Below are 16580 nucleotides of genomic sequence, written 5' to 3'. Positions count from 1 at the left end.
AAAATGTGTTGGGTCCAATTTCACTTGCCACAACCAGGTCTGGTTACTGCCAGATGTATAGAATCAACAAATCTCTTAAATAGAACCTGTCAGACAACCTGAAGTAGGCTTAAATGTCTAAAAATCACCACATCATGCCCCCACCTACAGAATTCATAAGAGCAGGTGAAAAACAGTCGTTGACATCTATCAGCCTGAAAAGGGTTACAAACCCTTTTCAGAGGCTTTTGGACTCCAGCAGACTACAGTAAGAACCATTATCCGCAAAACAAAAACATGACTGTGGTGAATCTTCCCAGAAGAAATATACTTACCTAACTAATTCCAAGAGCGCATTGACGACTCATTCAGGAAGTCACAAAACAACCCAGAACAACATCTAATGTACTACAGGCCTCCCTTGCCTCAGTTAAGGTCAGAGTTCATGACTGGACAGTTAGAAAGTGACTGAGCATAAATGGCATTAATGGGGGAGTTCCAAGGCTGGAGCCATTACTCACCAAAAAAGATCCTGAAGGCATGTCTTACATTTGCCACCGAAAACATAATCATGATTCCCAAGACTTTAAGGAAAGTGGACTGATGAGGCAAATTGGAGCTTTTTTAAAGGTTTGTGTGTCCTTTTACATCCGCTGTAAAACTAACAGCATTTCAGAGAAAAAGCATGATACGCACAGTCAAGTGGTAGTGTCGTGGTATGGGGCAGTTTAAGGAACTAGACAACTGGCTGTTACTGATAAAACCATAAATTTTGCCCTCTACCTGAAAATACTGCTAGAAAATGTCTGTCTATTTTCAGACCTTAAGCCCCAGCACACTGGGATCAAGCAGCAGGAAAGTTATTCAAAGCACACCAGTAAATCTTCCTCTGAATGGCTAAAAAAAACACAACTAGTGTCCTAGTTAAAGTTCGGATTTAAATCTGACCGCGAAAATTCAAAATTCCTTCATAGCGATGTAACTTTCATTCATTGCAAACACTTAATGGCAGTTGTTGCTGCTAAACATGGTACAATACACTAATAACGGGGCAAATCATATTTTACCTAGGACCAGGGTGGTTTACATAACTTTTATTCGCTTAATAAATGCAAACAGCATTTTGTATTTACTAGATTTATGTTTGTCCTATGTTAAAATCTGTTTGACGATCTGAAACATTTCAGTGTAAAAACAAAAAAACCTGTATGGGCAAATACTTTTTCACATCACTGCAAACTAGAATAGAGAATAAACGCCCTCTAACTGGAATTGTAATTTTGCACCACTGCATCACTTCACCACACAGCTGGAGCCTACTCCAGCCACTCTCACATCTCATTAAAAGCACTGATGGAAAATTGTTGCATTTTCTTTTAAAGCACAACTTTTTAAACACCCTGGTTGATACAGATAACTGGCCCATGCCTTATCCAAACACCTGTTTGAGGACACAACAGTGAAATTATGTTGTCTTTTAGCCTATTTTTGGGATATAAAAGGCATTCGTGGGGCATAAAATATCTTTCTACAAGAACGAGACTTTTTAGACCACATAGATCTCTACTGGACTCATAGTTAATAACAGAGTTGGAATTCCTAGTGCCGATGTCATGTTAAGTTGGGTTCCTTCAGAAAGCACTTTAAGTTCAATAGGTTTGACATGACTGACAGCTGCTTCTTCCTTTTTATTTCATTTACTTTGATTTAAAAAAACACATAAGTGGTATTATTCTCTTCACACTTGACTTGTTAGGCTTTTCTTAATCATAGACAAAAAGCAAGACTGCACACTTGCCTGTTTGTGTTCTGATCTTCTGAGTTATATTTGGGTTGCAGGTAAATACGTTTAAGTGTTAAATTATGTTAGTTTCCACATCACCACATAGCACATCTAATCAGATTTGAGAAATGTTAATGATAAAGTCAGAGCTTGGTGAGCTCCGTGTTTTCCAAATTCATTGATGTGTTTCAACAAAACTTTCAGTTTTCTGTTAAATTATTTCGAAAATTCAACCCGATTAAATGTCCTCATCTTTTCAGCAGTGAGTGAGACTGGTCATTGTTGCAGATTTTCTGGTTGGTTTGTTGTTTTTACCCAAGCTTCATGTTTTATCTCAAGTATATTTTCATTAAAAATGTGAGCGATGGGACTCAGCGGTGGAAGTTACTGAAGGCGCTCGACCTTGCAGTGGGGGAATAAAAATAAAATTTAACCAGGCACTTTAAACAGGTTCTGATGCTGGGGGACGGTGTACCGAATTATGTGGGTAATACACCCAACAACGTGAACTTATCCTCTTTCAGCTTCAGCAAACTTGAGCTTGGACAACAAAATCGCAGCGAGAAATAAATATGGCGGATAAGCGAAATTGATCCGCCGGAAGTCCATGACCGTATTTTGCTGTTCCGCAGCAAATACTGTGACATAACAGTTGGAAAAACGTAATAGATAATAGAGAAAACGGAAGGGATTGAAAAATATCACCCAAACAGAATATAAAGATACCTCCGCAGCACCTGGAGAGACTAAATTCAACTTTTCAGCACTCCTACAGACCCCAAGTACACAGCAATTTCCAATAGGATCTTTAAACACTTTATTAGTCTCCCATTAATAACAGAAGGCAAATTCTGATTTTACAAACTGAATTTAAAAAACATCAGGTTTCATAGGAACAAAAATATAATTTTGAACCACCAAAAGATTTCCCAGAAAGCCGCCGGCTTTATGGCACACAACAGCAAATTATGCTGAATTTAAGAAGCTGAACTTATGAGGGGCAAAAAGGGAAAAATCTGTTAGACCGGATGCAGTGAGGGGGACTTATTAAGTTCTTTACCACATTTCTTCAGAGCCTTCCCAGATACATTTAAACCCAAATGAAACATACCTATGGCAGATTTAGATTTAAAAGAAACAAACTTCTGGTTTGTTTCTGAAATGAGACAGGGACCTAACCATAGATTAGAAAATGTACCAGGGACATCGTTTTTTAAGAGAAGAAAATCATTTTAATTTTAACAAAATTTGCATATCAATAATTATAACTTTTCCAATAATCAATGGAAAAGGCTTTACTGACATTACAGAAATGTATCAATTCTCAAAACTGCTGAACAGCTTTAGCATGTTTCCACTGGTTTTCTGACAATTCATTTTTTGTCTTTGAGACTGGAAGAACTCCTTGCCATCACCCTAATCTGTAGATCCTTTATAGATTCTGATAGATTCTCTATCAGATTCAACAGGGTATCTGGCTGAGCCATTAGAAGATGTGAATATTACTTCCAGTTAAAAGAAACATTTTGTAAAATTAAAAGCGTACTTCAAATCTAAATCTGCCAGGGGTATGAAGGTTTGCCTGTAAGAACTGTCAAGAAACCATACATATAGCTAGGAGTTAGACAGAAATGTAAAAAAAACCAGCTATAAATAAGTGATCAAATATATATGAATTCATACTTGATATATTTTGATTCTAACTGTTTGATGACATCAGGAGATTGATACTAAAAGCAAGCTTTTCTGTATTGTGCAAAGGTTCCCCAATCTTGAAAGCATTTGACTAGTGTTTAAATTAACTTCAAATTCAATTCAAAAATATTTTATTAATTCCAAAGGTAGATTAAATGTTGTCCTTCAAACTATCCACGTTTCTTTAAAGAGCTGTTACATGCATAACGCACCTGCAGTCTTTTCACACCTGCACGAAGAACCCAACAACAGAACACAGTCGTTCATGAGTTGCCCTCCTCAGAGCCTGGACCATGTTGTTAAAGGAGGGTGGGATCATCTTCATAGAAACAGGACAAAAAGAAGGCATCATCCATGAAAAATGTATTTTCTCTTATTTCAGAAGCCATTAGAATCTTTCCTCAAAACTAAGCTACTTAAAATATTAGTGAAATTAAGGCTGGTTCTTGATTTTGTGCAGTACACTACCTGTGTGACAATCGGTGAAACATTAAACCCGTAATGAAACAATATGTTGACAGCTGTATAAAGTTGAAAAGGTCATGTCAGCTATATGTTTTTAGATAAACATAGGAAGTGTTTCCATAAATGGTATGACGACAGTGATGTCAGCGCGTATCACGCACTCGGTCGCGTACGACCTTGTTGTTGTTGATGTTTAATTTGAGTGCGACTGCGCACTTCCCAACGCTTTCGCCGTTGCCGCCTGGCAGGAGAACTGACACAGAGTAGAAACGGAATAGATTCTGCGGCCTCACGGTCATATTATTCAGGAGACGGAGCTGAATATTTACCGTATTCTTAGCTTCGCACTGACCGACCTTAGCCTTATGTGAACGCCCTACTTTGTCGTCGGGATACTGCCAGCGAGGGCCAAGGAACAAAATAGCATATCGCCATTATATGACCCAGTATCCAGTGTTACTTTTACCCTCCATGTGGGTGAGGGAACTGTGTGTGTCAGATTATGGCGAGAAAAACAGTTAGCAGGAAAAGGAAGGCAGGAGAGCCGAAGGACCAACAACAGGTAGGCGGAAACCGGCTGTGTTAGCATGTTAAGTAACTATGTGCTAGCCAGTGTTGGCTGATAAAAGCGTTGTTAGCATCCGTTTTATATTTTACAGATTAACTACCTCTTAATACGAATGCAAAATAGGCCAGAATGCACAACCAACAAACTTGTTTAAAGAAGAACACTGAGTGTTTCCATTTTAGGGTCAGTATCCGCTAATATTAGCTCGACGTTAGCCAACGGCAATCCGTTATCATACGAGAGCTAACGTTAGCTCAATGGACGCTCAGTCTTGATGAAGGCTGACGTTCAGCTGTTAGTATATAGCCATAACATTGTCACAGGTGCTTTAGTAAGAGTGGCATCCCACGACGGGATCCGGTGCGCCATGTCGGCTTTTGATCACCAAGAAGAACCGAATTGAGTTTGACTAAAAACGTCATTTCCATTTGAAATCTCCGAATTAAAAGGCATTTTACCAACGTCAGCGTTAGCCGAAACCGTCTTAATCAACTGGTTGACCTGGTTACCTGTCAATTGAACTGTGACTCACTTGAGTTGAAGTCATTGTCTCTCTAAAGCGCACCAACAACAAAAATTCCCAATTGTAACACTTAATTATTTTTTGTCATGTTACAATCTAACCACAAACCTGAATGCTTTTTATTTCAATTTTATGTGATAGATCATCACATAGCAGCGCATAACTGCGAAGTAGAAGTAAAATTATGCATGGTTTGTACAACATAACAAAAATCTGAAAAGCACTGAGTGCATTTGTATTTAGTCCCCTTGACTCTGGCACCCCTAAATAAAGTCCATCTTTGTATAATTAAACCTTGGTATGCACAAAGCTGATGGAGACATACTTGAAATGACTTACAGCTGTATTGCAGATATAGGTGGTTGTTGACTCAAAGTGCATACAATAATGCATGCCTCATTTTTCAGATTTACATTTGTAAAAACTTTTAAAACCATGATTTTTTTTCCATACCTCATGATTATAAAGTATTGTGTTTTAGGCTATTACAAAAAATCCCAACTAAAACCTATTAAAATTTGTGGCTGTAACATGACAACATTTTTAAAAAGACAAAATTGCACTGGTCATTTTTTGTGTTTTTTTTTTTTTTTAAGTCTATTCATTTTAGATGAGCTATACACTAAGAATGTCGGTTTTATTTCTTTTTACAGTTTGAACTGTTTAACCATGTTATATTGGCTTTTGATTCTTAGCAAAAATAAATATATTGAGCAACATTATTATTGCTGTGAAATGCAGACGAACCTTTTCTCACTTGGACTGAAATCTCTTTATTGTTGTATGTCTCCTGTTTTCACCTAAATTCTTGTGAGATGCTTGAACCTGTCCTCGTCGTTTCCACAGCTGAGCTGGTGTCAAGCGCCACACAAGCGGACCCGTGTTTCTTCTTCATCGCGGCATGCCCAGCAGTGGTGGAGCAGTGGGAGCTCTGTTGTGTGTGCTCTCCGTGGACGGGAGTTCAGACCCCAGCAGCAGCATGAGTTGAGGCTCCAACGGAGCCTGCGTGGCTTCGCAGCCGCCAGGCTCCCTGGGATCCTCAAGGAGAGGGAGTTTTCTCTGGGACGACTGAACAAGGTGTTTGCGTCGCAATGGCTCAACCATAGGCAGGTGGTGTGTGGAACCAAATGCAACACGGTGAGATACTCCAGTCTTTGGTGTGTGTGTATATATATATATATATATATATAATGTTGCTCAGGCATTTGTTGTGCTAACCAGTTGCATTTTCTTTTTTATTTGCAGCTTTTTGTCGTTGATGTCCTGACAGGACAAATAACACGCATTCCAATGCTGAAGGACAGGGAGTGTCATGATGCTAGCTCTGGGACGGTTGGCACTATGACAGCAGGACGGTACTATCTCCCAACAGGGGGGCCCAATGCCCGGTTGGACCAGCAGGGTTGTGGCATACATGCAATTGAACTCAACCCCTCGAAAACTCTGCTTGCCACTGGAGGAGATAACCCCAATAGCTTAGCCATCTACCAGTTGCCAACACTGGACCCTGTTTGTGTTGGAGATGTAAGTGTCTCTTATGTTTTAACTTATATATTGCTCAACCTTTTTCATGCTGGATCGTTCATCCTGTTACAACATATAAGATGTAGGCATAACTACTAAAACAATATCTTAGTTCTCTTTAGAATTTTTAATAAACCACATTTATAAACATGAAATAAATGTATTTCCATCTTGATCAGATGTAAAGTCAGGCGATTATTCATGTACACTTGGACAGATTCTCCTGACTCTCTACTATGTTCTGTTTGCATCAAACCTTGTCAATGGCTCTGCACCATGTGAACACATTGCTGAGGCAAGCAGTGGGCCAGTCGGAGCCGGGTATAGATGTAACGGGTTTCTTTCAAAGCCAGAATTTTTATATTTTTAAGTTGGTGAGCCACGTCAGAGCGTTTGCTAAAAATAATTTAGTTCTAATTCTTACAGCACTTTAACAGGTTGTCCCTGATTTAGTTAAACACCTCCTCCCTCTGGCTAATTCTTTGACCTCTATCTAAAAGGGAAAAAAACTCCTCTCGCCACTTGTAAACACTTCTAACCAGGTCATCATCCAGCTGATTGATAAGGAACTGACCCATTATGAAGAATGCAGAAACATCACCTTTAAACTGAAACATACCTAGTAAATTATTCGCATCAACTTTAAAAAACAATATTTTGTCATTGTGACAGAAACAAACTTCAATGTATTTTATGGGGATTTTTTAAGATAGGCCAGTGGAAAGAAGTGAATATTTGCAAAGTGGGAAGAAAATGCATGGTTTTTAAAATTTTTTTTACAAATCTGAAAAATGTAGTGCGCATTTGCACCCGAGTCAACGCTTTTCAGAACCCACTTTGGCTACAGCTGAAAGTCTTTTAGGGTATGCCTCTATGAGCTTTACATATTTAGAGACTCAAATTTAGTGAAAGTGGATGGAGAGCCTCTGTAAACAAACGAGTGTTAGATCTGGACTTTGACTGGACCATTCTAACGCATAAATATACTTTGATCTAAATCTATCTTTAATTGACTGTATGTTTCAGGTTCTTTTTCTGCTGAAAGGTGAACCCCTGACCCAGTTTGAAGTGTTTTGTTGCCTCTAACAGGTTTTCTGGATCCCCCTGTATTAGGAACCAGAGCTTTGGATTTCTGCTGCTCTTCTAGAGTTCCCATGGGCCTCTTGGCTGCTTCTCTGATTAATGCTCTAATTTCCTGGCCTGTTAGTTTGGGCTTTGGTAGGCTGGCAGTTTGCCATGCTCTTTCCATTTTCAGTCGATGGATTGGTCAGTGATGAGTGAAACTTTGGGATATTTTTCTAATTGCATTTAAACTGAAATTCGATTGCACACGTGGACTATTTACTAATCATTTGAATTCGGAAAGCAATTGTTGCAATGCATTTTAAGGGCATCAGAGTAACGGGGGTTGCATACAAGTGCCTGTCACATTTGTTTAGTAAAACAAAAAATACACAGTGATGCATTAGTTTGAGTTAAAATATAAAATCCTTATAATATATATTAAATCTTGTGGTTGACAAGGCACAGTAGGTATGATGTAAAAAGTCAGAGGAACGGACATTAAAGCATTGAGATATTTGAGCAAAACTATCACTAACTTCACCTCTACCACCGAACCGAGGTTAGCTGTTTGAGAACAGTGTAGTTTTGCTCTTTTTACAAAAAAAAATGGTGTTTCTGTTGTGTGGGCATTATAGTAAAAGCTGTTATTTTCATTGTTGTGTATGTTGGCATGACCAAGGGGCTGTGGGTCCAGATTTTTCTCCTGCTAATACTTCATGCCCCCCCCCCCCCCCCCATATTTTCTAGAACACAATCAGTTCGGCAATGGGCTTACCACTAAAAGGGGTCAAAACAAAGGGCCCTGTAAAAGTGCACAGCCTGCACCTTCTACTGTCCATTGTGTTCAATCCAGTGGAATATTCTGCAGCTCAGTTTCAGGTGTACAGGTCCTTCTCAAAATATTAGCATATTGTGATAAAGTTCATTATTTTCCATAATGTCATGATGAAAATTTAACATTCATATATTTTAGATTCATTGCACACTAACTGAAATATTTCAGGTCTTTTATTGTCTTAATACGGATGATTTTGGCATACAGCTCATGAAAACCCAAAATTCCTATCTCACAAAATTAGCATATCATTAAAAGGGTCTCTAAACGAGCTATGAACCTAATCATCTGAATCAACGAGTTAACTCTAAACACCTGCAAAAGATTCCTGAGGCCTTTAAAACTCCCAGCCTGGTTCATCACTCAAAACCCCAATCATGGGTAAGACTGCCGACCTGAATGCTGTCCAGAAGGCCACTATTGACACCCTCAAGCAAGAGGGTAAGACACAGAAAGAAATTTCTGAACGAATAGGCTGTTCCCAGAGTGCTGTATCAAGGCACCTCAGTGGGAAGTCTGTGGGAAGGAAAAAGTGTGGCAGAAAACGCTGCACAACAAGAAGAGGTGACCGGACCCTGAGGAAGATTGTGGAGAAGGGCCGATTCCAGACCTTGGGGGACCTGCGGAAGCAGTGGACTGAGTCTGGAGTAGAAACATCCAGAGCCACCGTGCACAGGCATGTGCAGGAAATGGGCTACAGGTGCCGCATTCCCCAGGTCAAGCCACTTTTGAACCAGAAACAGCGGCAGAAGCGCCTGACCTGGGCTACAGAGAAGCAGCACTGGACTGTTGCTCAGTGGTCCAAAGTACTTTTTTCGGATGAAAGCAAATTCTGCATGTCATTCAGAAATCAAGGTGCCAGAGTTTGGAGGAAGACTGGGGAGAAGGAAATGCCAAAATGCCAGAAGTCCAGTGTCAAGTACCCACAGTCAGTGATGGTCTGGGGTGCCGTGTCAGCTGCTGGTGTTGGTCCACTGTGTTTTATCAAGGGCAGGGTCAATGCAGCTAGCTATCAAGAGATTTTGGAGCACTTCATGCTTCCATCTGCTGAAAAGCTTTATGGAGATGAAGATTTCATTTTTCAGCACGACCTGGCACCTGCTCACAGTGCCAAAACCACTGGTAAATGGTTTACTGACCATGGTATCACTGTGCTCAATTGGCCTGCCAACTCTCCTGACCTGAACCCCATAGAGAATCTGTGGGATATTGTGAAGAGAACGTTGAGAGACTCAAGACCCAACACTCTGGATGAGCTAAAGGCCGCTATCGAAGCATCCTGGGCCTCCATAAGACCTCAGCAGTGCCACAGGCTGATTGCCTCCATGCCACGCCGCATTGAAGCAGTCATTTCGGCAAAAGGATTCCCGACCAAGTATTGAGTGCATAACTGTACATGATTATTTGAAGGTTGACGTTTTTTGTATTAAAACACTTTTCTTTTATTGGTCGGATGAAATATGCTAATTTTGTGAGATAGAAATTTTGGGTTTTCATGAGCTGTATGCCACAATCATCCGTATTAAGACAATAAAAGACCTGAAATATTTCAGTTAGTGTGCAATGAATCTAAAATATATGAATGTTAAATTTTCATCATGACATTATGGAAAATAATGAACTTTATCACAATATGCTAATATTTTGAGAAGGACCTGTACATGCAAGCTCTGTGCAGTAACCTCTGGCGCACTTTGAGATTTATTCCTGCAGGACTGCGGGAGGGTCTCAAAAAGACTTGGCAAATTAATTGATAATGTTTCAGTGCGGTGAAAATATAATTTTTGAAATTTGTAAATTGTTTGTTGGTAATTTGTCTTTTAAAACTAGTCACCACATCCATACATTTGGCAAATTCTGAACAAGAATAAATGCAGAAAATACCAAAGATGGGTTGCCAATTCTGTTCAGTATTAAGTGTTTCCAAGAGTTTGTTGAATTGGAATGCTAAAAAAATCAGGGCATTTCTTTGCTTTAATGATTTAATGCGAACATCATTTGACAGTTATATTCCAAACCCTTGCAAGTTGAGGTTCTCAAGGTTTTAATTGGGGAGGACTAAAGTGAAACAGTTTCTAATTTTTTATAGGATATTTTTTTAGCTGTTTTGGATGATATGATATTTTACATGACACTTTGTTTTCCAGGATGGTCACAATGACTGGATTTTCTCCATAGCATGGATCAGTGACACCATGGCTGTCTCTGGTGAGTAACCACTCGGGGCAGTCAGGTAAACATGCAGGGACGCGCCCTGTCATTCCACGCTGCTGTCCTGGAAAGCGATGGGCAATTTTTCTGTGACTATTTAAGAAAATCCTCACCTTTTACCTACATACTAGGTTGGTAGTTTATCGGCTCTGTGCGCTTTGATTTGCAGGGTCCAGAGACGGCTCCATGGGTCTGTGGGAGATCACAGAGGAAGCAATCGGTCAGGCTGAGAGGACTCCGAGTGATGACACAGTTCCTTCTTACGCGCACATCTCCCACCGTGACCTGAAGGACATTCCCAAGGAGTATACCAACCCATACAACTGTAAAGTTCGTGCTCTGGCCTTCAACAACAACCATAAAGTAAGAGACCCTCTGGATGCTACCCTACATTTTGAATTCTCTGATTTTGTTTTGATGAAACCAGATCTCAATCTTTCAGCTTTAAAAGATAATTCCCAACACTGTTTTCAACAGTTCTGTACAAAACTGCTTAAGTTATTGCATAAATAATTTGAAAATGCATTTTCTGAAATAATTTTGGTTTGCCAAACAGACCTCAAAAACATCTTAAAACAAATTCCTCTTTATATGTTTATTGGAGAACAACAAAAGTTTATTTTTCCATCTTGAGAGTTCGTTCAAGAAATCTGTTCCTATCTGTTTACTGTTTATTCAGTAAACTCATCTTCAGTTGCTAATGCTTGTTTTTTGTTATATAATTTCTATTTTTTTTTTGTCTCTGGTGTTCCATTTTTCCAGTGATTTATGTCTTGACTTCCTGTGCAATTTTTCCTTTTTCAGGAGCTAGGCGCTGTGTCCTTGGATGGTTATTTTCACCTCTGGAAAGCAGAGCATAGCTTGTGCAAGGTACACAAAATGATTAAATCATTTGTTCTGTTCTGTATGTTAAAACTTGAGTTTGCTTTTATATGTGCTCGCCCAGCAGTAAGAGGATTAACCTTATACAAGTCTATATGTTCTGTTACTGTTTTCTACATTTATGGAGCCTTGGAAAAGACTTTTGCTGCAAATTTGTTCTTTTTATGTCAAGTCTAACTGTTAAAATTCCTTCCATTTTACATAATCTCTGCAGATACTGTCCACCAAGCTGCCTCACTGCAAAGAGAATGTGTGTTTAGCATATGGACAGGACTGGTCCTTGTACGCTGTGGGTTCTCAGGCCCATGTTTCCTTTCTGGATCCACGCAAGCCTACCACCCACATCAAGTCTGTTTTTTCTAGAGAGAGAGGAAGTGGTAAGTAAGCTGTGGAATTTCCTAAGAAAATCAGAAGAACCTACATTTACTGAAGACTCTTTTAAGATTTAATACTCACTGATAAACAGTTTTTAAAAGATGATGATTTATTTGACTCTTTGATTTTTTTTCAAAATATAAGGTCCATTCTTTGTTTAAAAATACTTTAACTAGACTAAGTTCAAGGTTTGCTCTTTAATACTCTAAATCACCTTGGAAGCCTTGCAGAAGTATTGAGACTGCTTGAATTTTTAACATTTTGAAACAACTATTGGGATTTTATTTCATAGGTCAACACAAAGTAGTGCATAGTTGTGAAGTGAAACAAAAAGAATACATTGTTTTAATTTTTTTTTTGGTTTGTTTTAGAAATAATAATTTGAATTGTGGAGTCCATTTATATTCAGCCCCACTGGGTCATTACTTTGTTGAACCAACTCTAGCTGCAATCACAGGTGCAAGCATTTTGGCTTTGTCTGTTCCAGCTTTGGATTTGTGTAGACTGATTTGGGCTTGGACTTTGACTGGACCATTCACACACACTAATAACCTTTGATCTAAGCCGTTCCATTGTAGCTCTGTATGTTTAGGGTTGTTGTCCTGCTTGGAAGGTGAACCTCCAATCCATTTTTATCTTCTCCAGCCTCTAACAGGTTTTCTTCCAGCATTATAAGCTCAATCTATCTTCCTGTCAATTCTGAACAGCTAACTTGTCCTTGTTACACAACGGTTTTCGCACAGCATGATGATGCTGCCACCCCCATGTTTCACAGTAGGCGTTGTCTTTAAGTTATTGTGCAGTGTTAGTTTGCCTCCACACAGTGTGTTGCCTGAAGTCTAAAAAGATCAAATCTGGTCTGATCTGACCTTCTACCACATGTTTGCTGTGTTCTCTACATTGTTCCAAACTGCAAATAGGATGTTTAAGGCTGTCTTTCAACCATGGCTTTCTTTTTGCCACCCTTGCATACAATAAAGACCAAAATTGTGGAATCAGAATCAGCTTTATTGCCATGTTCGTACATACAAACAAGGAATTTGACTCCGGTACACTTTGCTCTCTGGTTCTGTTTTTGTATTACAGTATATACATATTTACAATGTACAATATACACATATATAATAAAAAGGTGCATTTGCAACATCTGTATGCTGTTGTTTTGTACTCTATTGAATGTTCAACAGAGAAACAGCCTGGAGGAAGAAACTGTCTCTGTGGCGGCTGGTTATAGTGAACAGTGCTCTGTAGCGCCACCTGAAGGTAAAACTAAACAGTTTATGTGCAGGGTGTGTGGGGTCTGCAGAGATTTTAGCAGCTCTTTTCCTGACCCTAGACCTGTATAAGTCCTGGATGGAGGGAAAGTCAGCTCTGATTATTCTCTCTGCATTCCTGATTATTCGTTGCAGTCTGGACCTGTCCTGTTTTGTGGATGAGCCAAACCACACTGAGATGGATGAAGACAGGACAGACTGAATGATGGCAGTGTAGAAGATGACCAGCTGCTCTTGTAGAAGGTTGAACTTCTTGAGTTGCCTCAGGAAGTTCAGTCTCTGCTGGGCCTTCTTTCGAACAGTGTCTATGTGTGAAGACCATCTCAGGTCCTCAGATATGGTGGTTCCTAAGAACCTGAAGTGGTCCACGGCCAGTACAGTGTTGTTGAGGATGGAAGGCAGTAGTTGTCCTGTCAGCATATTCTCCAACCTAAGCTTTGGATCGCCATAGCACCTTAGAAGTTACAATGAGCCTTTTGGCCACTTCTTTGATTGTCTGCTCTGTCATATTAGGTGGACGACCATGTGTTGGTAGATTTGTCGTTGTGCCATACCCTTTCCATTTATGAAGGATGTATTGGACAGGCTTGTGTTTTTGTTTTCCAATCTTAAAGATGGTTAAAGTGTCTCCACATCTTCATCCCCAACCAGACTGCTGTGTTCCTTGGTCTTTGGGTTGTTGTTTGTTCACTAATGTTCTCTAACAAACGTCTGAGGCATTTACACAGTAGAATTGGTTGCACTAGAGTTTATTTAAGGGTACCAGAGTAAAGGGATCTGAATACAAATGCATGCAATTTAGAGATTTGTTTTCTATTGGTAAACCCTCATAGGTTCTTGCTATCATATTCCAGCTGTAAAATGATAAAGTTTATGGTTGTGTGGTGACAACATGTGACGGTTTGCAAGACTCTGTAACTTTGGACTTCCTTTTATTAATGCTTAGCTATGTCTCTGTGCAGGGATCCGATCTGTGAGTTTCTATGAGCACATCGTGACTGTTGGTACCGGTCAGGGTTCTCTTCTCTTCTACGACATCCGGGCTCATAGGTTCCTGGAGAACCATTTTAATCCATCCAGCGGATGTCGGAAGTGTCCCGGAGATGGCATCCTTAAGCTATCCACAGGGAAAGGCTGGCTGGTACGCTTTAAAAAAAAATATTTCTCCTTTGTTATTTTCTTTACTGAAAGATGAAACACAAGAACTAATTTCTCTCCTAATATCCCACTCTTGTCTTCCTGGTCTGCGCTGTTTTCAGAATCACGATGAAACATGGAGGAGTTACTTCTCAGACATTCATTCCTTCCCCAACGCTGTGTACTCCCACTGTTATGACGACTCCGGTACCAAGCTGTTCGTAGCCGGTGGTCCGCTCTGCTCTGGCCTGCATGGAAACTACGCAGGACTGTGGAGCTAGCCTCTTCCTCTCCTCCTCCCACCAGCTCCTTCACTACATCTTCATGATTCACAGACATCCCTCCATCTCACTCCCCTCAAGTTCATCCGCATCACTTTCATTGGTATCCGTCTTGATCAACAGATTATCGGTTCTGCTCACATTTGGACTCAGGAGCATGATGTTTCATAACTTAATATTGTTGCTGTGTAGATTTGTGTCCACTTTTATGTTGCTCGTCTTCCCCAAATGATCCCTCCTCCCATTTTATCTTTTTCCTCTCTTTTTATATATATAGATATGTATATAAAAAATGTACAATTACCTAATAATTTAAAGAGCTACAAAGTCTGCCACTGAGAAACTCAGTTTTGGAAAACATTAGGAATAAAAGTTCTCATGTTAGCATCATTTATACATTCACATCCAACCTGCAGGGATTACGCTGTGGTCATTTGCTCGCTTATTTTTGTACTCAAGGATAGTGTTAACTGCTGCTTTCTCTGTGATAAATGAGTGTCTTTGTTAAAAAAAAAGAAGAAAAAAACACATAGAATTCACACATAATGGTTTGTCTTCATTCTTTCGCATAAATGGACAGCAATAATGACAGAAGGACTAAAGATGCCATTTATGTAGATGGACCTTAAGGGGGAGTGCGTTTTGACATCTGAGAATGATCAACAATCGTGAAGAAACTCTTCCCTCTGCTCTCACAAGTACAACAAAGAAACGGATCAAGCGAGTTAGTTTTTTTTTTTGTCTTACCTTCACTGAGACGATGTAAAGGAGAAAAAAATGCTATAATTGATAACTGCAGTGTTGATGCTCTGCTGTCACACAATATTGGAATCCAGAATGATTTAATTTACTTTATCTGTATTTATTTCATCCCGCTTACCTTGTCGACTTCATTTAGCCGGTCAGGATTGATTATCTGCTTCTTCTAAGGGATGATAACTTTGATAACATGAAATATCATCAGATATGATGATCATCAGAAACAGAGGAGATGATCTGTAGTAGCTCAGTTTCTCAGAAGTAATGCAAAACAAGCTTATAATGTTTGGACTTCTCCTTAAACGGATTGTAAGTTCTCCGGGCACACACCTTTCTTTTCATAGCCAAAAGCAGTGAGTGGCTGTGCTTCCCCTTGTATGTAGAATCAGGGTAGACTTCAGCTACGTCTTTGCCTTCCTCAAGTCTTTCTGTGAAAGACTGCCACAGAACTTTAATTATTGGTTTCTTTTTCTACATGAAACAAAACAACTCTGACCAAGTATCGACTAAACAACCAACACTTTAAAGTGTGTTTTATAAATATAAATGTGTATATGTGCGTCCGTAAAATGCATTTAGAACAGTTGCCTATGTTTTCTGTGTACGTCTGAGAAATTGTGTGGATCGATCCGTCTCCTGTTTCTTTTTTATACAAGCCTTGTGAATCTTTTTACAAATGATTGAAACAGGATGTTGTAAGATATAAAAACTTGGGGATAGAAAATCTTAATTCTTTAAAAAGGAGTAAATAATACAATAAAATGTATATTAATGTACCTGTTTTGTTGTTTGGGTTTTTGTTCTGGTTTTGATCCTGTTTAAACATTAAAGAATTTTTTTTTTATTGGTAGACCATATTTATGTTTTTATTTTTACAAGAAATACAAAAGTAGAGCTATTAACTTTTGGATCCAATTCTGATTGATTGTGACTTATCCTTTCACTGCTAGGATTTATTCACAGTTCACTAATTTGTTGACCAAGTGTTTTCAATAAAGTTAAGACCTGGGGAGTTAATTGGCATCTGATCAAAGATAATGGGAAGCAACCTCGCCCATGTACACATAGAGAAAGATTCATCAGAAAAAATAGGCGTGTGCCAGTCGCACCCAGTCCATCCTCTCTACAGTATCTCAGCTCAACGTCTTTCTTGGACAGAGTTGGCTTCTTTGTTGTGCTTTGTGTCATGAGGCTGATAATCAAGTCTGTTCAGGAATTATGTCA

The 16580-nt window shown here is 39.3% G+C and overlaps 2 protein-coding genes across 2 annotated transcripts in view; one reads left to right on the top strand and one right to left on the bottom strand.

Moving 5' to 3' along the window:
- Positions 1-4012, bottom strand: part of ube2r2 (ubiquitin-conjugating enzyme E2R 2) — a 29363-nt gene extending 25351 nt beyond the window's left edge. Inside the window, exons 1-2 of the mRNA XM_047346844.1 lie at positions 3926-4012; positions 3670-3776 (exon numbers count right to left, since the gene is read on the bottom strand). The gene's annotated coding sequence lies outside the window, so the exon portion shown is untranslated. The remainder of the gene's footprint in view (positions 1-3669; positions 3777-3925) is intronic.
- A 134-nt stretch (positions 4013-4146) lies between these two features.
- On the top strand, positions 4147-16132 carry dcaf12 (DDB1 and CUL4 associated factor 12). Its single transcript, XM_047346841.1, has 9 exons — positions 4147-4484; positions 5860-6150; positions 6259-6537; positions 10585-10645; positions 10818-11011; positions 11453-11518; positions 11745-11907; positions 14142-14320; positions 14439-16132. The coding sequence occupies exons 1-9, from the start codon at positions 4425-4427 to the stop codon at positions 14595-14597; spliced, it is 1452 nt and encodes a 483-aa protein (XP_047202797.1). The 5' UTR covers positions 4147-4424; the 3' UTR covers positions 14598-16132.
- Positions 16133-16580: the final 448 nt, after the last annotated feature.

Source organism: Girardinichthys multiradiatus, chromosome 20 (genome assembly GCF_021462225.1).
Source record: "Girardinichthys multiradiatus isolate DD_20200921_A chromosome 20, DD_fGirMul_XY1, whole genome shotgun sequence".
Classification (NCBI taxonomy): Eukaryota; Metazoa; Chordata; class Actinopteri; order Cyprinodontiformes; family Goodeidae; genus Girardinichthys; species Girardinichthys multiradiatus.
Note: the sequence above shows the minus strand (reverse complement) of the source record. Positions and strands in the feature narration are given on the sequence as shown.

What these genes read in the sequence shown, in the direction of transcription:
- dcaf12 (XM_047346841.1), top strand. Translation starts at nt 4,425, where the DNA reads ATGGCGAGAAAAACAGTTAGCAGGAAAAGGAAGGCAGGAGAGCCGAAG. An exon ending in CCTTCAACAACAACCATAAA is followed by an intron (nt 11,012 to 11,452) that starts GTAAGAGACCCT and finishes TTCCTTTTTCAG; the next exon opens with GAGCTAGGCGCTGTGTCCTT. An exon ending in TTCTAGAGAGAGAGGAAGTG is followed by an intron (nt 11,908 to 14,141) that starts GTAAGTAAGCTG and finishes GTCTCTGTGCAG; the next exon opens with GGATCCGATCTGTGAGTTTC.